Source organism: Canis lupus, chromosome 5 (genome assembly GCF_048164855.1).
Source record: "Canis lupus baileyi chromosome 5, mCanLup2.hap1, whole genome shotgun sequence".
NCBI classification, from domain to species: domain Eukaryota; kingdom Metazoa; phylum Chordata; class Mammalia; order Carnivora; family Canidae; genus Canis; species Canis lupus.
The window spans coordinates 2,672,253-2,697,197 of NC_132842.1; the positions used below are offsets into that span (position 1 = coordinate 2,672,253).

The 24,945-nt window shown below is 41.9% G+C and overlaps 3 protein-coding genes across 25 annotated transcripts in view; 1 reads left to right on the forward strand and 2 right to left on the reverse strand.

The window, feature by feature from the left end:
- The window catches only part of CUL2 (cullin 2), a 164,379-nt gene extending 141,152 nt beyond the window's left edge, over positions 1-23,227 (reverse strand). The window contains exons 1-3 of one of the 5 annotated variants that reach the window (XM_072825200.1): positions 22,869-23,225; positions 17,275-17,367; positions 12,265-12,441 (exon numbers count right to left, since the gene is read on the reverse strand). The gene's annotated coding sequence lies outside the window, so the exon portion shown is untranslated. Of the gene's footprint in view, positions 1-12,264; positions 12,442-17,274; positions 17,368-22,280; positions 22,578-22,868 lie in introns of those variants that run through there. The other 4 variants (XM_072825207.1, XM_072825198.1, XM_072825203.1 and 1 more) reach the window with 4 other exon arrangements.
- On the reverse strand, positions 69-2,560 carry LOC140633110 (uncharacterized). Its single transcript, XM_072825139.1, has 3 exons — positions 2,202-2,560; positions 1,522-2,104; positions 69-827 (listed from the first exon to the last, which is right to left on the reverse strand). The coding sequence occupies exons 1-3, from the start codon at positions 2,558-2,560 to the stop codon at positions 714-716; spliced, it is 1,056 nt and encodes a 351-aa protein (XP_072681240.1). The 3' UTR covers positions 69-713.
- A 554-nt stretch (positions 23,228-23,781) lies between the features above and the next one.
- Positions 23,782-24,945, forward strand: part of CREM (cAMP responsive element modulator) — a 75,367-nt gene continuing 74,203 nt past the window's right edge. For 16 of the 19 annotated variants that reach the window (XM_072825209.1, XM_072825208.1, XM_072825211.1 and 13 more), the window contains exon 1: positions 23,858-23,995. The gene's annotated coding sequence lies outside the window, so the exon portion shown is untranslated. Of the gene's footprint in view, positions 23,996-24,945 lie in introns of all 19 variants that reach the window. The other 3 variants (XM_072825212.1, XM_072825222.1, XM_072825232.1) reach the window with 2 other exon arrangements.

A 24,945-nucleotide genomic window follows, 5' to 3' on the forward strand; every position in this document is an offset into this window, starting at 1 on the left:
TTAAAAAACAGAAAAGCACAAAAAATAACTAAAATACAGCTCCCAAATACAACAAATTTTACACGTCATTTGATTTATTTCCAGTCTTTTTATTTCAAGAAATAAAATATTATAAAGTTAACCATCCCTTCCCAAAAGTAACCTTTTGTCATGAATTGGTATAAATCATCATAAGTTGTTCATTTGTGATATTTTCTCACATATGTGTATCTATAATAAGTAGAAATAATTTATGCATATTTTTATTCACAAAGATGGCATTATTTTGTAGTCTTCAATGTTTAACTCACCATTTTGATTCTGAACTGGCGGACCCAGAGCAGGGAGGCAGGAGATCCAACTGGGTCAGAAGCTGGACCGTTTGGAGGTATTTTAAGGACTATTTTCCAATTAGTCATCAAAAACTTGGGATTTGGATCCAAGTCACAACTATATATTTGGGTTTCACCCCCACGGAGTGCTTGTTGCTGGAGCCTTTGGAAATTTTTGTACGAATCATTCAGACTTCGAGGAGCTGTTTCCTGGCTTCACTGTGTATCTTCACGGCATAGAAATCCATAGTGCAGATCCTGATTTCACTGTCTGGATCAAAAAGTGTCAAGAGGCTCAGAATGGATCACAGCCTGAGGTGTCTGATTCTTAAAGGACTCATCAGTCAAAAATCAAGTATGACTGGTATCAAACAGAATCTCAAGTAATCATTACACTTATGATCAAGAATGTTCAGAAGAATAATGTAAATGTGGAATTTTCAGAAAAAGAGTTGTCTGCTTTGGTGAAACTTCCTTCTGGAGAGGATTACAATTTGAAACTGAGACTTCTTCATCCTATAATACCAGAACAGAGCACATTTAAAGTACTTTCGACAAAGATTGAAATTAAAATGAAAAAGACAGAGGCTGTGAGATGGGAAAAGCTAGAGGGGCAAGGAGATGTGCCTAAACCAAAACAGTTCATAGCAGATGTAAAGAACTTATATCCATCGTCATCTCATTATACAAGAAATTGGGATAAATTGGTTGGTGAGATCAAAGAAGAAGAAAAAAATGAGAAGTTGGAGGTAGATGCAGCTTTAAACAAATTATTTCAGCAGATCTATTCAGATGGTTCTGATGAAGTGAAACGTGCCATGAACAAATCATTTATGGAGTCTGGTGGTACAGTTTTGAGTACCAACTGGTCTGATGTAGGTAAAAGGAAAGTTGAAATCAACCCTCCTGATGATATGGACTGGAAAAAGTACTAAATAAATTAATTTGCTATCACTGTAAAAAAAAAAATCCATCATTTAAATCTATGCATTTTTTTTTAAAAGGGTAGAATTAATATTTTATTGTCACTTATAATCAGACGGTGGTTGGGTATACAGTCTTCATACTTGATCTTTCCTTTTTGTAAATAAAAAAAAATTACAAGTTTTCAGCAGCCATGGGCTGGTTATGTTTTCAGAAAATGTAATTAGATTAATTCATTTATGGTGGCTTCAAGTTTTTCCTTATTAGCGCCGGAAAATTCACCCACCTTTTGTCCCTCTGCTTCCTGGGCGCCGGCTCCTCCTCGCGGGCCGAGCTCGGGCGCGCCGAGCGCCGCATCCCGAGCCGCCTGGAGCCGCTGCAGCACCCGGGCCCGCTGCTCCGCCTCGCGCTCCTCGCCGCCGCCCGGAGCCGCCCCCAGGTGACGCTGCTCGCCACCTACTTTCTGGAGCTGCCGCTGCCGGAGGCCGAGGCCGCAGGACGCGAGCTGAGCCTGGCGCACCGCTTGCTGGACGGGGCGGGCTCCGGCCTCGAGCCCCCGCTTTACAGCCCCGCAGAGCTGCGCCCGCTCCAGCCGTGCACCGCCCGCGCCGCGCTCCGAGGCCCCGCGCCCGGCGCCCCCAGCCCGCGCCTCGCTGAGCCCGGAGGCCGCATCAGAAAAGACTGTTCGTGTGTGTCCGTCTCCCACTTCAATAAAAGAGTTAAAAAAAAAAAAAAAAGTTCCACCTCGGCCGGCAGCCACTGCACCGCGTCCCGGAGCTGCGAGTTCTCCTCCAGGAGGAGGAGATTTGATTTGAGCTTTTGAGCTTTTTTGAGATCCAGGAGGAGGAGATTTGATTTGAGCTTTTGAGCTTTTTTGAGATTTTTTTTTATGATAATAAAGCAGCACAGTGTTTTATTTTTACACAATCATCGTTCAGTAAATGCTGTTACGTCGTGAAATATTACACTTCAATCTCCTTTTCAATAGAGAGGTCTTCTAAGGAAATGACCTGGAGCCTTCCACATTTATCAGATGCCTTTTCATTATTCTTTTCCATTTTTGCAATTCTGGATCCAAACTGCATGGCCCGTTTTGGCAGAAGAGCACAGGCTGTTAAGCCAAGTTCCACTGCTGCAAGACGCAAAATCAGTTTTTCACCAATTCCACGGGGTAAAGTCAAGTCTGCCTTTTTCCAAACTGGTAGGGAATTTAGAAAGGAGACGACATTTTCATCCAGGAAAGGAAATCTTGCTTCTTTTCCGTGATTGCCAATAACTCTGTCATCACGACCAAGATTTCTAGACGATATTCGTCCCAGTTCCATCTCAATTTCCTCATTTAATCTATCCAATCTCATTTTTTTCTTTTTTTTTCTGTATCAACCCAAATATTTATTCATAATAAATTTTACTACTTTCACAAGTGAAAGAAGGGGGTACGACCCCTACACCACGAAGGCAAAACACAAAAGCGCAACTAAAAAGGAAATGCTAGACATTTTAATTCATTTGCAGCCTCTCAAATTTAGATTATTAGTTTTGATACTAAAAAGATGCTTTATGGCTTAACATTAGTTGCATTATAGAAATTAAAATATTCCTGCAGACTTTGATGGCATGTATAAATATTTTTTCAAATAAAGTGGTAAAGCCAAAGTAACATATGCTCTTTTATAATTTACTTTAGAACATAGGATACAACTCAGTCTCTACAGAGGAGGATAAAACAAAGTCTTCTAAAGAAAGCTGTTTTGACAAAAAAGATCACTAATGGAAAATTATTTTATCTCTACAGAATCAGGAATATATGTTCTTCCCACAACAGTATCTACTACTGAAAACTAATGAAAAATCTCTTGCAAATCAAAAGATATATTCTGATATATTTTTATATCCATCCTCCAAATTTTAATTTGTTAGGTAGGTACACTCTGGAGAGATAATCTGATGATAGGAAGGTCAAAGCTTGAATTTCTGCCTTCATTTTAGAGTCTGCCATTATTTCCATTTCTTTTCTCCAAAATGGTTGTCAAGTAACATAAGGTCTTTTTAGGACACTGTCAAGTTTCATTTGGTCCCATTTTGTCAGTGGAATTAAAGTATCTCTAGGTATATTTAACCGTTTAATATCAGAAGGGAGGAGACCAAGCCATCTGATAGCTGAAACTGTGAGATTATGAGCTTCAAAAGACATTGCCATAGATCCATACTTATAGATGCACATGATTTCTATGCATAGTTGTCGTCTTAGCTCCAACCCATATTTTGAATCTTACAAAATTTTGCAGAAATCTCATCTGCCAGTTATCTGCTTTACCCAGGATGGAGAGGCTAGAATTGTATTTAGAGGATAAATAATAAATAAATACAATTCTAAAACAAGAAAACCATACAAATATATAAAACAAAAGTTTTCAGACAATGGATAACAGGCAGTGCAGGACTATGATCCCTGAAGAAACGGAAAAAACAAACTGAACCTTACAGTTGAACTAATTTGCCAGTTTCAAGGCTATAGCACAGGGAAGGGCAACCTAGACAGAGTCTAGATCTTTGGCTGAGTTGAAGAGCTAGATACAAGAGTTCAGAGAGGCCAAAGTCCCTAGAATTTGCAGGACAAAGTAGTACAGAAGACAGAACTCTGAGAGATAGGTTGGGACCTGGAAGAGTCTTTGGCTTTGTTTTTGGCTGTGCATGCAGTAAAAGAATATAACTGGGTCCAAGGAAATGACCTATGGAGCAGATTCTAGGAAAAACAAAGTAATTCCTAGACCTTACACAGGACTGGGAATAAAGTATTTATGATTCCATAAGCCAAAGTGGAAAGATCTTATATTACACAGGGCAATCAAATAGAATTCTCAGAAAATTATTGCCTTAATTATGGGATTAAAATCATCCAAGACTAAAGGCTGTTCTTCATCTACCTTGGTAATCTTAAAATATTAAATGGATCCAGTTTCAAGTACTTACCTATCCACTGTTTAAAGAAATTCGACAGAATCCAGCAACCAAGAATGTAAAATTCACAGTATCTGTCATATGATTAAAAATCATGAAACATGCAAAGAAACAAGAGGACATGATCCACAGTAAGGAGAAAAATAGAAAACTCAATCAACAGAAACAAATCTAGAAATAATAGATATGATGAAGCTAGCAGACAAACTATTTAAAACAGACCTTATAGATATAAAATATATATTCACAAAAGTAAAGGAAAACATGGACATGATAAAGAGAGAAAGGAAAAAATATATAAAAGGTCCAAATAGAACTTCTCAAAATGAAAATATACCTGAAATTTAAAAACACACTGTATAGGATTTAAAGCAGACCAGATACTACAGAAGATAACATCAGTGAATTTGAAGAAATAGCAATAGAAACTATAACAGAAGCACAAAGAGAAAACAAAATGAATAGAGCATCAGTTACCTATGGGATAATATGAAATGGTCTACATATGTATAAGTGGAATCTAGAAACAGGCAGGCACCAAAGAAGTTTTAAAGAAAAAATGGCCAAAATATTTTCCAAATTTGATGAAAAACTAAACAGATCCAAGAAGCTCAAAGAATTACAAGCAGAACATATATAAAGAAAAACATTACAAGGCACATCATCATCAAATTGTTGAACATCAATGATAGAACATTTTTTAAAAAGATTTTATTTATTTATTCATGAGAGACATAGAGAGAGGCAGAGACACAGGCAGGGGGAGAAGCAGGCTCCATGCAGGGAGCCTGACGCGGGACTCAATCCCAGGTCTCCAGAATCACACCCTGGGCTGAAGGCAGCACTAAACCGCTGAGCCACCCAGGCTGCCCGAGAGAACATCTTAAAAGCAGACAGAGGAGTGCCTGGGTGGCACAATTTTTAAGTGCCAGAGCCTTGGCTTCAGCTCAGGACATGATCTTGGGGTTGTGGGATTGAGCTCGGAGTGAGATGGAGCCCAGAGTGGGGCTCCATGCTCAGTGAGGAGTCTGCTTAAGTTTCTCTCTCCCTCTCCCCACCACCTCTCTCTCTAAAAAAAAAAAAAAAAAAAAAAAAAAAGCAGCCAGAGAAAGAGAACACATTATATAGAAAGAAAGAATCAAAACATATTTCTCATCAGAAACTATGAAACTCAGGGGGCACTTTGGTGGTTCAGTCGTTAAGCATCTGCCTTTGGCTAAGGTCATGATCCCAGAGTCCTGAAATTGAGTCCTGCATCAGGCTCCCTGCAGGAAGCCTGCTTCTCCCTCTGCCTGTGTCTCTGCCTCTCATGAATAAATAAATAAAATCTTTAAAAAAAAAAACTATGAAAGTGAGAAAAATATGAAGAAGTATCTTTAAAGCATTGGAAAAAAATTATCAATCCAAAAAAATTATGAGAATACCTCATCCATCAAAAATATCTTTCAAAGTTGAAGTCATAATAAAGACTTTTTCAGATAAACAAAAACTAAGGGAGTTTGTCACTGTCACAAACAGGACATTTTTATATAATCCATTAGGTAAAGGAGAAAACAAAAGGGAAATTAGAAAATATCTTGAACTGAATGAAAATGAAAATATATGTAATGACGTGGATGGAACTAGAGGGTTTTATGTTAAATGAAATAAGTCAGTTAGAGAAAGACAAATACATGATTTCACTCATATGTGGAATTTAAGAAACAAAAGAGATGAACATAGGGGAAGGGAAAGAAAAATAAGATAAAAACACAGAGGGAAGCAAACCATAAGAGACTCTTAACTATAGGAAACAAATTGAGGTGAGTAATGGGGTGATGGGCATTAAGGAGGTCACCTGATATAATGAGTACTGGGTGTTATATGCAACTGATGAGTTACTACATTCTACCCCTGAAACTAATAACACACTGTATGTTAACTAAATTGAATTTAAATACAAAAAATTTTAAATGAAAATGTAACGTGTAAAACTTTGTAAGATACTGCTGAAGCAGTACTTAGAGGAAAATTTATGACATTAATCCTTTTACTACAAAACAAAGTCTCAGATAAAGAGGGAAAATTACACCCAAAATAAGGAGAAGAAAACAATAACAAAAATAACAAAAATTAATGAAAACATAAAGAGAAATCAATGAATCCAAATGTCATTTCTTTGTAAAGAGCAAAAAATTGATAAAGAAAAAAGGGAGAAAAATATATATATTTTTTAAATTTACAACAGTCACACACAGAGAGAGAGGCAGAGACACAAGCAGAGGGAGAAGCAGGCTCCATGCACCGGGAGCCCGACGTGGGATTCGATCCCGGGTCTCCAGGATCGCGCCCTGGGCCAAAGGCAGGCACCAAACCGCTGCGCCACCCAGGGATCCCAAAGAGAGAAAAATAAATATAAAAATTACCAATAGTAAGCTTGGAAGAGAAGCTATCACTATAGATCTTACAGATATTAAAGGATAATTTGGAATATCTTGAACAATTTTATGCTAATACATTTGACAAATTAAATGAAATAGAGAAATTCTTTGTAAGGTAGAAACCGCAAAAAAAAAAAAAAAAAAAAAAAAAAGAAACCACAAAAACTTAAGAAGTTTCTTCCTTCTTTTTTTTTTTTTTTTTTAAGATTTTTATTTATTTATTCATGAGAGACACAGAGAAAAAGGCAGAGACAGAGGCAGAAGGAGAAGCAGACTCCATGCAGGGAGCCTGATGTACTTGATCCTGGTACTCCAGAATCATGCCCTGAGCCAAAGGCAGACGCTCAACCACTGAGCCACCCAGGCATCCCAAGAAGTTTCTTCTTCTTAAGAAAACTACTTCTTTTTAAGAAAATTATCTTAAGAAGAAATAGATTACCTGGAAAGATCTATATCTAGTTTTTTTCTCTTATAGTCTTTATTTATTCCAGGTTTATTGAGATATAATTGACATATAACTTGTATATATTTGAAGTGTACAATGTGATGACTTGATATATGTATGTATTGAACAATGGTATATTATGGTAAGGTTTAACACATCTATCACTTCACATAGTTACCTTTGTGTGTGTGTAATAAGAATATTTAAGGCTGAGTGAAGTAAGTCAGTCGGAGAAGGACAAACATTATATGTTCTCATTCATTTGGGGAATATAAATAATAGTGAAAGGGAATGTAAGGGAAGGGAGAAGAAATGTGTGGCGAATATCAGAAAGGGAGACAGAACGTAAAGACTGCTAACTCTGGGAAACGAACTAGGGGTGGTAGAAGGGGAGGAGGGCGGGGGGTGGGAGTGAATGGGTGATGGGCACTGGGGGTTATTCTGTATGTTAGTAAATTGAACACCAATAAAAAATAAATTAAAAAAAAAAGAATATTTAAGGTCTACTCTTTTAGAAACGTTCACATATGCAATACAGCATTGCTAACCATAGTTACCATATTGTACATTAAATCCCCAGAACTTACTCATCTTATACCTGGAAGTTTGTACCCTTTGACCATCACACCACCCATTTCTCCTATACCCCCAGCCTCTGGCAACCACCAATCTACTGTTTCCATTCTGATGATCTTTAATTACACAATAATGTATCTGGGTGTGGCTTTTTTCCTTATCCCTTGTTTAGCACTCTTTCAATCCTTTCAATCTGAAACTATTACTTTTTATAATATAGGAATATGATTTGCGAGAATTTTAAAAACAATATATAAAGTGTTTCATATGTGTAGTACTCAGTAAATATTAAATGCTATTAAAAAAAAAATAAATAAATAAATGCTATTATTTGTCTAAGTGCCATGACTGGCCAAATAAATAAGTATTTGGTATTTCTTTCAATATTGCTAGTTCCAGTAGAGTAATGGCATTGTCTTCTTTACTATTGTGTCCCCAGTTCCTAGGAAAATATCAGTACATAATAGGTATTCAATATATATTTCTTGGATAAATATATGGATAAAAGAATTACTATATGGAGAAAATATAAAAATTGTGTACATACAGATTCAGATTGATTACAGGTGATTATATACATATCAGATTTTATTATGTATGTCAAGTAATTTCTAAGTTTTGTTTAACTGAAGATGTCAACTACATATACAATTACAGAGTAGATTTTATTATTTATAACATTGAATATTGAATAACTTATAAATAATTTTTACTGGAATTTTCTACCTCACCATTAGAAGTTGAATTCACTAGGTTTCAGTGTTAGGTTTCTTCTCCCCACATTCTCAAGGGCTGGCAAGCATATACACTGTGTATCTTCTATTGCCATCTCTATGCTAACAACTCCAAATATATATCTTCAACCAGTTTCTCTCTCTCATTCTCTCTCTCACCTCTCTATTGATTTATAAGTCAAATTGTCTACATCAACATTTGCCTATTAATAGGCATTTCAAATGAACATGTCCAAAAATGAACTATACTTACTCCCAAACACAATGCTCCTATAAATTTCCCCTACTTGATGTGACCTCAAACCCATCAAAAACCTATACATTGTCCTCAGATTTCCATCTCACTTTATTTCTCCAATCTATCAATCATAAAATTAATTTTGGTCAATTCACTTATCTGCCTTCCAATGACACCATTCAAAGACAAGTCATCATGATCTGATTCCAGATTTGTGAGACTTCCAAGTGTTTCCCACCTCCAATATGTCCCCTCCAATTCATTCTCACACACAGCACAGTGGTACTCAAAGTTAGATGAACACAAGAAGAATCATCTGAGGAGTTAGGAAATACTAATCCCTGGTTCTCACACATAAATATTGTACCTCAGTTAGTCTTGGACAAGCCCAAGCATCTGTATACTTAAAAGTTACCTAGGGTTGACTTTCAGTTCATTTGGGGATAGAGAGAGCAGGAAGGAGCATTTCTTTCATTGTTACAATAAAAAAGAGGCCAACTAACCTCAAATTTTTGAAGCTGTCAGACAGCTGAGGTCACAGAGCAACGAACTGACCCAAAATCTAAGGAAAGACCAATGTTTACAGGAAGAGAAGAGATATAAGCACTAATTTACTTGAGACAGGCACAACCAGAGACTGGTAAGATAAATATAGCTAAAATAATTGAAGAATTCCTGAAGGCTGAATGGGAGCTGTCAGCACAATATGAAAATCATAGGGCCTGTAGAAATGGACAGTGTCTATACCCTCATATGGGCTCTTTCTCCACAAACCTTACCAGCACTTACCAAAAAAATTCGAAAGAGCCCTCATAAAGTGTCTGGTTTGCAGTCTAGAAAAGGACATCTCACTCTGAGATTCTCCACTATGGAATGAAAGTCTTAATCTTTCATTACAAAGGTCACAAATACTATTGTACTTAGGGTGCTGATGAAAAGTCATTGCAGCCGGGAAGAACAGGGGTAAAGAGCCCTACTCTTGGCAGAGAGGCAGGAGAACTGAGGAGAACACACTCCCAGAAGTTTAGGGATCCATGGATCTTGTTTAAAAACTAAGGTTTAGTCAGAAAAAAAGTGTGACTAACTCCTTTCTCTCTGCCCCTCTCAGCACCTTTCCCCTTCAAGTTAACAAACTTGGAATAAAAAGTAACAGCAAAATACTGCTGGGTGAGTAACTGGAAATGTACAATAAGATACAAAGTGATCTCTGAGACACATAACAAAGTGAAGACCTAAAGTTGAGGGTTGAACAAATATTATTCTGGTAATCCAAACCTGCCTTAACACAAAATATAGCTACAGGAATTTAAAAATTAGACAGCTCAACTCCTATCTAGATTAATCCCCCACCTTTCCTCCAGCTAAAGACCTAGCAGGAAGAGAGGCACCTGTTTCCAGGCATAGAAACTATTCTACCGTCCTATACAAAAAAATTGGTTTTCAGGGGGCACCTGGCCGGCTCAGTTGGTAGGACACATGACTTTTGACCTTGTAAAAATTTGAGGTTGTAAATTTGAGTCCCACACTGGGTGTAGAGATTACTTAAAAACAAAATCTTAAAAAATAATAAAAAATAAAAAATAAAAAAATAAAATAAAATCTTAAAAGAAAAAAATGTGGCTTTCAGCCTGGCCTCACTGGGGTAGGGGTGGGAGGGGACAGGGTGGGCACAGGCAACGTCAGAGGTGACTGGGAGTCTGCTACAGCGCTGGGGTGCCAGTTTTAGGAGAGGCGCTGACTTTGACTCTTGGGGCCAGCTGGTGGAGGCGATAGACAAATATCAGATATTAGCAAGACATCTACAAAAAGAGGCCCACGCTCAACACAATAATTCTGAACTCACAATAGAACAAAACAAAAAAACCATAGGCAGAATTGCAACATGCTTGGAGTAATGAAGTGCAGCTTTACAGTCCACACAGAAGAATTTAAACTGGAGGACCTGAAGCTAGAACCAATCCTAAAGAATATTCTTACATATAATAAAGAATTCCCATTTGACGTTCAGCCTGTTCTTTTAAGAAGAATTTTAGCACCTGGTGAAGAAGAGCATTTGGAACTTGAAGAAGAGGATGGTGTTAGAGCAGAGTCTCCTGATTCCTTTCCCGCTAGAGTTCCCAGCACTTTACTACAAGCTGCAGACAGAACCAGGGATGAGGTCATTCACTATCAGAATTGAGAAAACTGGTCTGAAGGATGCAGAGCGTGCATCGATCCCTATATTACAGTTAGTGTAAATGATCTGAATTGCATAGATTTAACTCCTGTGGCTTCAAGAAAAAAAGATATATAAATTCATTTTAATGTGGACACTGAGTTCCAGAAGCATGTTGAAAAATAAACCAAAGATGTAGCTATCTTCCTTGAATTCAAACACTGCAAGCCAGGGCACCTGGGTGGCTCAGTGGTTGAGCATCTGCCTTCAGCTGGGGTCCTGATTCTGGGGTTCTGGGATAGAGTCCCACATTGGACTCTCCACAGGGAGCCTACTTCTCCCTCTGCCTGTGTCTCTGCCTCTCTCTCTCTCATGAATAAATAAATAAAATCTTAAAAAACAACACTATAAGCCTAAAAGGTTCACCAGCTCCAAGTGCTTTGCTTTCATGGAGATGGATGAAATTAAAGCTGGGCGGATTGTAATACTACTGTATAAGTAACCCACTGACTTTTTTTGTTTTTTAAGATTTTGTTTATTCATGAGAGAGAGATAGAGAGAGAGAGAGAGGCAGAGACAGACAAAGGCAGAGGGAGAAGCAGGCTCCATGCAGGGAGCCCGACGTGGGACTGGATCTCGGGTCTCCAGGATCACACCCTGGGCTGAAGGCGGCACTAAACCGTCAGCCACCCGGGCTGCCCCCCACTGACTTTAAAAGAAAGAAATTGCAGTAATTAACCCAGAAACCAGTTTATCTTCATTGACATCAGACTTTGTATAAGGAATAATCCTGACATGAGTAACCTGGAATGCCTGTGAATTCTCCAATTCAGTAGCAATCATTCTAGCTCTGTGGAGCAAACACCCGCAGGAAAGAGGTAGGCCGCTGGGGTGCCGGCAGGCCAGAGCGAGCCCGGCGAATTCACAGTCTAGCAAGCCACCGACACAAACGACTCCTTTGGATGCTGGCTTCTTGTAGTTTTGAGACATGTTTTTACTTTTTTTTTTTTTTTAATTTTTATTTATTTATGATAGTCACACAGAGAGAGACAGAGAGGCAGAGACATAGGCAGAGGGAGAAGCAGGCTCCATGCACCGGGAGCCCGATGTGGGGATTCGATCCCGGGTCTCCAGGATCGCGCCCTGGGCCAAAGGCAGGCGCCAAACCGCTGCGCCACCCAGGGATCCCTGTTTTTACTTTTATAGTATCTACGCAATTCATAGTCTCTTTTCTAACTTATCCCTATTGCTTCCCTGCTTTCTGCAACAACACTGCTTGGATAGGATGTGCTCGTCGTCTTCAATTAATACAGCAATAAAAATGTGCTAGAGTTTACACATCTGTTCACTTCTGCTCCAATTTGTTTTGGTTTTTTGAGTTAACGCCAGACTTTGAGCTGATGGGGATGGGGAAGTATGAAACTGTTCTGGGAGGAGGAATTTGACTGGAGGTCAGTCTGGAAATTTATAGGCTCTTCCTCAGAGACAGCCTAAACTCACCCTGATCTCACAGTTTTCCTGTTTAGAAATCGAGTGCCTTGTCCAGATCAGTATCCCAGATAGGAATGTTCCCAGGTTGTAGCTGTGATTTTTCCAGATGATCAGATTGTTTTTCTGTAAGAGCACATTTGTAGTCCTGTTGATTAGGATGTTGCATTATTCTCTCTGATAGTGATTCTAGGGGTAAGAACAGAATCATGTTGGAATAATTACAGACTTCTAGATTGGCTTTGTAATATCTTCTAAATTACATAACCTGAATCAGATGCTAATGAGATACTGCAGGAGTAACTGCTGTTTTTCTGACAACCGTTGGAAAACCTTAAAGACTGCATACCTCTTATGGTGGGGAGTATACAAAATCTGGAGCTCCTCGAGTTGTTTCTATATAGGTAGGTATGACTGCCATTTATTTACTATAAAGATATACTGACTTTCACCCATATGGAAATATGCAGGTCATTAGCTTATTATAATTTGCCTATTTACATTACTTTTGACATAATAGGGCATAAATAAAACTTTCAGAGGACACATGAGGTTGATGGATATTTGATACACACATTAGGATCAGGGTGGGCTCTCTGTGGGTTACATGTAGACCCAAATGTTCAACATTCACTGTGTTAAATGACCAATGCTAGTAGGAGGGCAAAGCGGCACCAGCACTTGGCCTGTTTTTAAACTAGTGTAATAACCCTAGTCCTACCGTGCAATGTGTGATTTTTAAAATAAGTAGCCACAATGAGATGTTCTGGCCCTTGCACTTCAAGAAACCTGGTCTTTACTTCTGGTTGTCTGTCTGTTCTGTTAAAGTGGATGTTAAAAACTTGGAGCCTGAAAGAATTCTCAACCAAATTTAGATTTGTGTCTTAATTAGAGAATTTCAAAAATTAATTCAGTCCGCAATAGCTAAAGGGGTGAAGAATTTGCCTTAATAAATTTCCTTGTTGTTCTCTCAACCCTTAGTCTGAGTTGTCAGCCCCCGAATGTCAGCTTCTTGTCAGCAAGAACCACATTCTCTCCAAGTCCTGTAAATGTTCTAAGGTACTTGGCAGTGCTCTGTATCCTGTTGAGTACTCAGTACTTTGATGTTGCTGATGAGACCTAAAAAATAATCCCTTAAAGTACCTACTATAAAAATGTAGTAAAACTGAAAAACAACAACAAAAAAAAAACATACTCCCAAGAGACAAAGCAATCATCAGAGGTAGATTTAAGTATGACACAGATGTTGGAGCTACCTGACAGTGAATTTAAATAACTATGATAAATAAAGTTTCTGATGGAAGGATGTCTGGGTAGCTCAGTTGGTTAAGCATCTGACACTTGATTTCAGCTCAGGTCTTGGTCTCAGGGTCATGAGTTCAAGCCCTGTGTTGGGCTCCATGCTAAGTGTGAACCCTATTTAAAAAGAAAATAAAAGAAAAATAAAGTTTCTGTTAGAAAAGGTGGAAAATATGTAATTTTAGCAAAAAAGAATAAATAGGAAAATGGTACCAAAAAGAACATAGTAACAGACATGAAGAATGCTTCAATATGCTCATAAGTAGACTTGACATAGCTGAAGAAAGAATTAGTGACCCTGAAGATAATCAATAGAGCTTACCCAAAGTGAAACACTAAGAGAAATAAAAGTGAAATAGAACAGAAAATGAAAGAGCTGTGTGATATCAAACATCTGCATAATTGGAACACCTGAAAGAGAAGAGAGTATGACAGCAGAAGAAATATTCAAGCAAAGGATACTTAAGAATTTTCCAAATTCAATGGTAGACACCAAACTAAAGATCCATGAAACCGAGAGAACACTAATCAAGGTAAACACACACAGACATATCCTATTCAAAATGATGAAAACAAAAGACAAACATAGCATCCTGAAGGCAACCACAGGAGAGAGGAGGGAATGACACGAAGACAAAAGGTATGGATTACAGAGGACCTCTTGTTAGAAACCAGGCAAGCCAGAAGACAATGGTGTAATACCTTAAATGCTGAGGAAAAATCAGTCAACCTAGAAATCTATACCCAGCAACAATATCTTTCAAAAGTGAAGGAGAAATAAAGTCTTCTTTAGACAAACAAAAACAGAGAACTCATTGCCATCAGACCTATTCCACAAGAAATGTTAAAGGAAGTTCTTCAAGAGGATAAATAATATTGGATTGAAACTTGGATTTACACAAAGAAATGAAGAATGTTGGATAAATGCAGATAAAATTTATTTTATTTTAATTTCTCTAAAGGATAACTGTTAAAGCAAAACAGTACAAAGTCTCATATGTTTCTTTTTCTTAAAGATTTTATTTATATATTCATGAGACACACACACACTCACACACACACACGGGGGGAGGGGGGCAGAGACACAGGCAGAGGGAGAAGCAGGCTCCATGCAGGGAGCCCGACATGGGACTCCATCCCAGGCCCCCAGGATCACACCCCAGGCTGAAGGTGGCGCTAAACTGCTGGGCCACCGGGGCTGCCCTGAAACTTATTTTAAATTCTTTTCCTCTGGATCCATTAGTTTGATTTTCTCTGTTACAAGCAGTTTCTATGATTGTTTTTCTTTAGTAGTTATATTGCTCCTCAGATGTTTCAGAAGCTTCCCCCTGTGCTCATATTTACTCCTTGGGATCATCAGGATCTGATTCCAGATTTGTCAGACTTCCAAGTGTTTACTAAGTGTTTACTAAGTGTTTACTTGGCTAGAAAGGGAAAGGAAGATAAACCTAGATACTGGTTTGTGCTCCTCCAGATGAGGTTAGGACGAGGGATATGGTGCTTCTAGGGTAGTAATCTGACTCAAGCCTCAAGCATTCACCATTTTCTCCACTTCAGACATCATCTACCTTCAGGGTACCTGAAAGCCCTTCTTCTTCAATCACTGTTACTGGTGGGAGAGTAGAGGAGAAAAGGAGCTCAGGTGCAGGTCAGCCAATCCATACTATACTCATTGTGGTCTGCTCCTGTCTCACAGGACACACTTCCAAATGTCTTTGCTGGTTCTTTTCCTTTCTGTTCACCTCTTAAAAGTTGCTATTTTCTAAAGTTCCTGTACATTCTTGTTTTCTGTAACACTGGACAGACTCTCCCTCACATTTTTATTGCCTATATACAGTGCCTACACAAAGTAACATCCAATGTTTGTTAAACAATATTCTAACTGAGAAATCCAAAGGGCATTCCCAACCACATCCTTCTTCTTGGAGGACTTTAGGGTTCAGTCTCAGCTTCAGAGTACTTGTTTTTATTAGTTTTTTTTTTTTTTTAAGATTTTATTTGAGAGACAGGGTGAGTTGAAAGAGGGGAGCACACATGAGCAGGGAGGAGAGGAAGAGGGAGAAGCAGACTCTGTGCTGAGCAGGGAGCCTGATGTGGGGCTCAATCTCAGGACCCCGAGATCATGACCTGAGCCAAAGGCAGATGCCCAAATGACTGAGCCACCCAGGCACCACTGTTAGTTCAGTTTTTATCTTAAAAAGGAGTTAAACTGCTAAATAAAACTTAAATGCAGAAGAATTCTAAGGTTCCTTCCAACTCTATATTTCTGTGGGTCCCCAGCTTGTGCTCTCTTTCTTTCAAATAAACACATTTTAAAATTTTTTTAAAAAAAGAAGCTTGGAACTTTAACCCCCCCCCCCCCCCAATCCTCTGGAGGCTGGAGATTGCCTACATGATGCAGCCTCTATAAAATCTCTATAAACTATGGGATTCTGAGAGCTTCCAGGTTGGGAACACATCCATGTGCCAGGATGGTGGCACACCCCAACTCCAAAGGACAGAAGCTCCTGTGCTTGGGATTCTTCTAGACCTAGTATCTTTTCATCTGGCTGTTCATCTGTATCCTTTATAATAGACATGTTAAAAAGAAAACTCTGACCATCTGTAGAGACAGCATGAATATTCAAGCTATTATATTCAGAAAGTCTTTTTATCATCTAAAAAATGTTTCCAAATTCTACATGCTAACAACATAGATTCAGAAATCCCAAGTGAATCTATATACAGCCAGTCTTAGAAATCAGCACTAAATTATAAGTTGTCATGCCTGTGTGTGGGTGACTGGGTTTCCCAATCATAAAAATAGTCTCTATTACTAAAATGCTACATTTCATTTTACGAAAAGACATCCACATGATGGCACTATAACCTACAAAATAAGTGGTTTTCAATTTATGAAGACTAAGAATTTGGTAAATTCTAGTTGGAGTATTTGTTATTGATGAAGCATCCTTAAAAATGAGGCATTTAGGGATCCCTAGGTGGCGCAGCGGTTTGGCGCCTGCATTTGGCCCAGGGCGTGATCCTGGAGACCCGGGATCGAATCCCACGTCGGGTCCCGGTGCATGGAGCCTGCTTCTCCCTCTGCCTGTGTCTCTGCCTCTCTCTCTCTCTCTGTGTGACTATCATAAATAAATAAAAATTAAAAAAAAAATGAGGCATTTAATACATAGACAATATTGATATCATTCCTGTCATGTTTTACAGAGACACACTGGCTAAATCCTTCATTTCAAGGGCATTTTTTCATACGACTCATTTAACAACAGCATCTTAGTTCTCATCTTACTAGGGAACAGTTATCAAACATTCCTAACACATGGCACTGAACTAGATAAGTCAAACAAAAGCAAGCAAACAGGTATTTAGAAGCCTGAGGTGAGCATTCAACTGTTTTGGAAGCTACTTAACACATTCCCCATAATGTCATATCTTCTTAAAGGTTTTTTGTTTTTTTAAGATTTTTATTTATTCATGAGACACAGAGAGAGAGGCAGAGACACAGGCAGAGGGAGAAACAGGCTCCATGCAGTGATCCTGACATGGGACTTGATCCTGGGTCCCCAGGATCACACCCTGGGCTGAAGGGGACGCTAAACCACTGGGCCACGGGGGCTGCCCTTGGCTAGGTCATTTGCCCATTTTACCATCTGAATCAATCTAATCTGGTGCTTTTTATCCAGCTCTTGCTATCTCTTAATATCTGTTTTTAGTTAGACTTACCCTGATTTCTCCTTCTTCAGACAACCACGTGCAGAGCTGAGTTTTGATAGCTGCCATTTAAATGTAGTGGAAATTCATCTTCAGAATTTTGTCCTGACCAAACATTTGTTAAACTCAGCCTCTTGGTCATGGGATAAGCTGTTGTATTTCAATCCAGTAACCTTCTAATCCTCTCATACATTGGGGCTCAATTCTATTTATTATTTATTTATTTATTATTTATTTTGCTCAATTCTTTTATTTTTTTTAAAGATTTATTTATTTATTTATGATAGACATAGAGAGAAAGAGGCAGAGACACAGGAGGAGGGAGAAGTAGGCTCCATGCCGGGAGCACTCGATCCGGGACTCCAGGATGGCGCCCTGGGCCAAAGGCAGGTGCCAAACTGCTGAGCCACCCAGGGATCCCCTGCTCAATTCTTTTAAAGAGTCTTAAATAATAGTCATTGGATTTATTTCCAGGACTAGTTATAAATTTCTTTTTAATAATTTAATTAATAAGGTACTTAGTTCATATGCTCTGAATTATCATTCATGTCTTTGACATGCTGGTGTTCCTCTGACATCTTATTTATATACTTAAAAATATAAAAATAGGGATCCCTGGGTGGCGCAACGGTTTGGCGCCTGCCTTTGGCCCAGGGCGCGATCCTGGAGACCCGGGATCGAATCCCACATCGGGCTCCCGGTGCATGGAGCCTGCTTCTCCCTCTGCCTGTGTCTCTGCCCCTCTCTCTCTCTCTCTCTCTCTCTCTCTGTGACTATCATAAATAAATAAAAAAAAATTAAAAAAATATAAAAATAAAAGAAACACTAACTACTATCATAATTTTATCAAAAAATATTTGGGGACACCTGGGTGGCTCAGTGGTTGAGCGTCTGCCTTCAGCTCAGGTTGTGATCCTGTAGTTCTGGGATCGAGTCCCACATCGGGCTCCCTGCATGGAGCCTGCTTCTCCCTCCGCCTGTCTCAGCCTCTCTCTGTCTCTCATTTATTCAATAAATATAATCTTAAAAAAATATATTCGAATAACAGAACCAAATTGCTACATTAATTCTATCAAATCCTGCAATTTCCAAGGTTGAACAGTGGTCAGTTAATTTAGCCAAGCTTCTTAGCTTTTCAGGCCTTATTGGTTCTGACAATAGCTACAATGTGATCCTATGTGAAAAGAATAAATCTTGGCAGGCAGCTGAATTTCTTGTGAATAAAAACATGTAGGAAACATTTGAAAGTAGGTTTTCATTATATTTTTATGATTTAAAAAATTACACATGAAAGTTTAAAGACTCCAAACAATCTCCTCATTTTAAAGAATTCAGTGGCCTGTTTGTATAAATAAATATTTTAAATATTCTTCTGAGTTCATAGCCATTAGATTTGGAGGTTTAAGTTTATAAAATTAAAAAAAAAAAAAAAAGGACATATACTCACATGCAAAAGGTATTTCTCATGTTGGAAGCTAGGACTATTAACTTTCTAGTAGAATGAAATATTTCTTCCCAAACAGCAAATTGGAGACATCATAAATCAAGTATATGTTACAATGACTTGTTTTACTTTTCTGAAATATTTAAATCGGGAAAACTACAGTTGTTAAAATCCCAAATCCTAAATCTTGAATAGAAAGGACCTGTGTAAACTACTTTCAAGTGAATCCATTTTCTCTCATCTACGGTAAACTGGTAAAGTAGTAGTCATTTAAACAATGCAAAATTCTGAGAACTTGTGGTGTAATAGATGTAGTACAGGATTAAAAGTCACAAAGCCTCGATCCTAGTCCTGATATTACTACTTATTAGCCAAAGCAAGTTTTCTAACTACTTAGTCTCCACTAAAAAAAAAAAAATCTCATTTATCTTTTTGAGAGAGACGCAGAGAAAATGCACAGAGATGGGTGTCCACCAAGTGCAGGGGAGAGAGGGATAGAGGGAGAGGGAGAGAGAATCCTCAAGCTGACTCCTCAATGCAAATGGAGCCTGATGTGGGGCTCGATCTCACCACCCTGAGATCATGACCTGAGCCAAAATCAAGAGTCAGATGCTTAACCAACTGGGCCACCCAGGCATCCCTCCACTTTCTAATTTATAAAACAAAGTGGGTCAATTTAGGTTTTTTTTTTTTTTTTTTCAATTTTTTTTTTTTTTTTTTCAATTTAGGTTTTTAAGACTCTTTCTAGAGCTTTGATTCTGCACAAGTCAATGAAGGAACTTGCCCAAGTCATTCAAAATATTAATTACAGCTAATATCTATTCAGTGCTTACTTTGGGCTAAGTGGGAGTAAAGAAGATAGTATGTAAGCTGGATCTGATAGGATGGAGAAGATTTTAATTGGCAGATACAGAGAACTGGTGAGAAAACGGGCAATTAAGGCAAAAAAGATCGGAAAATGTAAGGTAATTATATATAATAGTAAGTAGTAAGTTTTGGCTGAAGTGCTGCCAAGTAATAATCTTGCAACTCACTGGAGATCTTAAAAGAGGTAGATTTATAGGCCCTTTCTTTGAGGATTCTGACTCAGTAAGTCAACAGGTAGGGCCGATGGCCTGGGTACATCTTTTCAAGCTCTTCATGTGACTCTGATGTGCAGGATGCTTTGAGAACCAGTGTGATACAAAACACAAGAGACTAACATGGAATAGGGCTGTAAACTTAAGTTGGGCCCACATCATGAAAGGTTTTATGCAAAACTAGGATATTTGGACTTAGCCAATTAGATCTAAGTTTTTGCGTTAACTAAAATTTTATGTTTTTAGAATATGTAGTATGTACGTGTAGTAGATTCTTCAAGAGGCCACCAAAGGGAATTCAATCTCCTTTCCACCTTTGACCCCATAAGTCCCACTCCCTCAATCATTCAAGATTTTTTTTTTCATTCAGGACTTTTAATAAGAGAAATCACATCACAAGAGCCATGTATTGGGAAAACGAACCAAATAGAAATACTTAGGATGACCTATAATGGAGGCAAGTTTCTTTCTTTTCAACAGAAGTGAGAATGGTAACTAAGGAGGACAATGTAGAAGACGATCAAGGGCAGAAAACTCAGAACTATCCACATTAGGGAAGCAAAGATGAGTGAAACCAGGAGAGTCAAATGTCATGGAAACTCAGAGAGGAGACACTAAGGTAGGAAAAGAGGTCAAGCAGCATGAAGAGTGAAAAAAAAAAAGTTTCAGATTCTGTAATCAGAAAGAGGTCTTGGGGGGGGGGGGGGGGGGGAAAGAGGGCAAATATCAGACAGCCAGGAAGTTAGAAATGAGTAGTAGGTGGTGAGTAAGTGAATATAGTAAGTGTCTTCTCTATTCCTGAGTAGTCTGATAGTGAGATGATGGCAAGAGATGGAACAGGCATATGGGGAAAAATGTAATGTGAATGGGCACCCTAGAGCTGGCAACTCTGTAGCTTTTCTGGTAGGAGAAGCAGTCAACACTTTTCAAGTAGAGGCAGATAGGATACATTTGCAGGGATAGGAGATGGAGCCTAGAGAAAGAGAATAAAGGTACAAGACAGCAGATAATTGACTTAGATCTGGTATGGGAAAGAAATGACACCTATTTTATACCTGGATTTAGAAAGCAAAGGAGGGAGGTGTTCCTCCTGACCCATAATGGAAGGGATGATTTAAGATATTTTGAGGTGAAGGGAGAATATATGGGTGTGACCCACAGCCTGTATTTTCTCAGGAAAGTAGATGTTCTAGCTGTCCCTCTTCTACAGAGCAATATTGCCTAAGTGAGGAGCCCAAAAACCTGGACACTGGACCAATATAAAAATATTCCTCCCCACCACCCTGCTCCATTTCAAGTTATTTAAAATTGTAGTTAGTTAACATATATGGTAAAATTGGTTTCAGGTGTAAAATTTAGTGATTTATCACTTATGTATAACAGTGCTCATCACAAGTGTCCTCCTTAATACCCATCACCCATTTTGGCTAGTTTTTTTTATTGAGCACATACTTTATGGTAGTTACTTTATTTAATCCTTACAACAATGCTAAGAAGTAGGTATATTATTCTTCCCATTTAAAAACTTGTACCTTCCTAATCTGCTCCTTTACCCCTGATTTAAAAATTAAAAATTTAAAGATTTTCTATATCATAGGTAATGAGAAAGTGATAAATCAGTTATTGGCATTTCTAGTCAAACATTTGAAATATTTGCAAGGGATACTTCCTAGAGGCAGGTGATTTTTCTAAGAGCTCAAGCTTATTTTAGAATCCTTCACTATGGATAGGCAGAATAGCTCACTCCCCAGAGATGTCTCCATCCTAATCCCATAACTTGTGAACAGGTTATGTGGCAAAAGGAAATTGTTACAGATAGAATCAAGTTTGCTCATCAGCTAATTTTGATATGGGAAGATTATCCTGGATTATTAGGGTAGGCCCAATATTAAAACAAGGTTTTGGTAAGTAAAAGAGGGAGGTGAGAGACAAAATCATAACGATGGCAGCAAAAGACTCCACCAGCTGTTGCTGGCTTTGAAGATGGAGGAAAAGGAATCAATCAAGGAATGTGGATGGCCTCTAGAAGACGAAAAATGCAAGGAAATGGACTTTTCGCTGGAGCCAACAATCCCTTGATTTTGGCCCAGTGAGATGTGTATTGGACTTGTGGCTGATGGGACTATGAGATCCTGCTGCTCTGTCATGCCCTTTCTCTTCAGACCCCAGGTACTCTCAAGAAAGGGTTGACATTTACATTTTAGTGTATGTTGATTTACCACTTACATCTTAAGTCCTATATCTAATAGACTCTATGTATATGAAGAATGTATACTTTGTTAAATTTAGCAGCAAACAACCAGGGGGAAAGCAATGTTTTGGGGAAGGTGAATGATCACAATTTCAATCACTTGTGGCTAAAAATCTATTCATCCTGCACTGGTCAACCTTGACCATAATGAATAGTAAGATTTGAGTGTTTGATAACCCCTTTTTATTCCCTTCCCTTCTAGTGACCCCTTTTCCCCTGGGCTAAAATGAGCTGTATTACTTACCTAAAAATATTCTGTGCCAGCCTTAACTACACACACAAAAAAGGACTTGGTTGTTTTTTAAATTCAATTTTGTTAACTTGCTAATGTTCCTTATTAAGAAATCGGTACTCACAAGTGGTCGAGATGGGCATTGTCTATGATAACGCAAGGAGGGGCTTCAGAATTCTTACGTCAAAAGGGGGAAGTGAACTTACAGATTTGGGTTCTATCTGCGCCCTATGCATTACAGCTGGAAGCGGTTCAGGCTGGCCAAAATCTGGGACTGCAGAGTTGAGGATTCTCTCCCACTCTGCAGAGTCTAATATTTCACAAAGCTTCCCGTCTCTACCTGCACTACGTTGGCATGTTTTTATTTTTTCTCAGCAACTTATCAGTGGTGTCCTTGACATTGGTTTCCTGCATCTCACACCCCTGAGTACTATAAAGTCGGGCGGTAATCACTGTCTGAATTCGTGTTTTCTGAATGTAAAGCGGCTTGTCTTTAGGCTACGGAGGCTCCCTTTGGGAGGGCTTGCTCAGCCTTGCAGTTGAGGAAGTTCTGAGTATGCAGAAAGGGTTCCCGAGAGAGGGTCGGAACGCTCCCCTTACCGGAGGGCCCTCGCCTTCCACTGGATGGGAAGCAAACTCCGACTTCAGAGGCACGGGGTTTGGCCTGCCACCCAGAGCCTTCCTTCCCGGCGTCGCATCTCCCAGCGGGCCCACCGCTGATTCTGCACACCCCGACGCAGTCACCGGGGAGGCGGAGCAGGCTGGGACCAGGACAGCCAGCTCCCCGAAGTCACGTCCACAGCGCCCCGGGACGGCGGACGCTCCCCGGGTCCGCGCGGGCACGTCAGCTTCGGTGGGGGCAGGGGGCGCGCAGCCGGCAGCCTCGAGAACCAGCGACTCCGACGCGGACGCGCCAACCACTGCCGTTAACTTTGCCGCCAGCGGGACTTCCGGCGCGAGGCGGGGCGGCTGGCGGCTGGCGGCTTCCGGCTTCCAGGACCCGGTCCTCCTCCCGCCGCAGCCCGCCCCTCCTCCCGGCCCCGGTCCCGGTCCCGGCCCCGGCCCCGGTCCCGGTCCCGGACCCCCTCGCCACCCCGAGGCCCCGCCCCCTGCCCGGGTCCCCCTCGCCACCCCGAGGCCCCGCCCCCTGCCCGGTCCCCCTCGCCACCCCGAGGCCCCGCCCCCTGCCCGGTCCCCCTCGCCACCCCGAGGCCCCGCCCCCTGCCCGGTCCCCCTCGCCACCCCGAGGCCCCGCCCCCTGCCCGGTCCCCCTCGCCACCCCGAGGCCCCGCCCCCTGCCCGGTCCCCCTCGCCACCCCGAGGCCCCGCCTCCCGACCACTCAGGCCCCGCCCCCTGGCCCCTCCTTTCCCTCCTCCCCTCCCCCCGTTCCATCTAATTGTTGGATTGTCGGCGCTGCACTCCCGCTGGAGGCCGGCAGGGGGCAGGGTTCGAGCCTGGATTTTCTTCCGCCGGGCGTCCCCGGGGAGGCCGTCGCCGAGAGGGAGAGGGGGAGGGGGGAGGGGAGGGCGGGACGCGAGGACGCGGTTCGGTCGGCTGCTGAGCTACTTTTGGCCCCGGGTCGGCGGGGAGGCTGTGGCTGCCGCATCAGAGCTGACGTGGGGGCGACGCGGGGCCCCGGGGGCGCCGGGCTGCCGGGCTCGCCGTCCCCACCTCCTCCCGCCCGTAAGCAGTGACGACGGCCGCTACGTAAATCCCATCGCGGCGGGTAAGTGGCGCGCCGGGCGGGACCCGGCACCGCGGAGCCGCCGACGGCGCAGGAGGCGGGGGCCGGGAGCGAGGCGGGGGCCGGGAGCGAGGCGGGGGCCGGGAGCCAGGCGGGGGCCGGGGCGGGGCGAGCGGCAGCCGGGGGCGCGGAGAGGGCGGCGGCGGGGAGGGCAGGGGCAGCCCGACACCGCGGCCTCCGGACGGCGGCCCGGCCGCTGAGTCCCCCGCCCCCCGTCCCCCGCCCCCCGTCCCCCGCCGCGTCCCCCGCCCCGTCGCCCTCCGCGTCCCCGCCCGGTCTCCCGCCCGGGGCCCCCCCCGCCTCCCCATCCGCGCGCACCGCTTTCTGAGGCCCCCGCTGTCCCTCCGGGCGGCGCTCGCCCGTCCCCCCGCACTCCTACCGGGCCCGAGGCGGACAGTGTTTGGGGAAAGCCACCCGACCCGGAGGAGAGCGGACCCGGGCACCGAGGACGTCGGTCTCTACCGCCGGCGGCCCGCAGTGCCTGTGTCGGTTCTGCGCGCTCGGGTCCCGTGGGACAGCCTCCGTCCAGTCCCCCGTTCCTTCCCCAAAACCCTGCTTGGGGCCCGCATGCGGGCACCTTTAGTCTCCGGACACTGTGGGTGCGGGCTTGTCAGAGCTGCGGGGAGGGAGCAGGTCCGGGACGGCCGGGGGACCGCGCTCCTGGGTCCCGCTGCCCCTAGACCCGGGCCTGCTGCCTGCGGGGGGGGGGGGGGGCACATGGTCAGCACAGCCTGGGTCCCGCTGCCCCTAGACCCGGGCCTGCTGCCTGGGGGGGGGGGGGGCACATGGTCAGCACAGCCTGGGTCCTGCTGCCCCTAGACCCGGGCCTGCTGCCTGGGGGGTGCGGGGGGGGCACATGGTCAGCACAGCCTGGGTCCTGCTGCCCCTAGACCCGGGCCTGCTGCCTGGGGGGTGCGGGGGGGGCACATGGT

Coding starts and splice junctions, on each gene's coding strand:
- LOC140633110 (XM_072825139.1), bottom strand. CDS start 2,560: ATGGAACTGGGACGAATATCGTCTAGAAATCTTGGTCGTGATGACAGA. Junction 2,105..2,201: donor ATTGAAAAGGAGATTGAAGT/GTAATATTTCAC, acceptor ATCTCAAAAAAG/CTCAAAAGCTCAAATCAAAT. Junction 828..1,521: donor AGGAAGCAGAGGGACAAAAG/GTGGGTGAATTT, acceptor CTGGTATTATAG/GATGAAGAAGTCTCAGTTTC.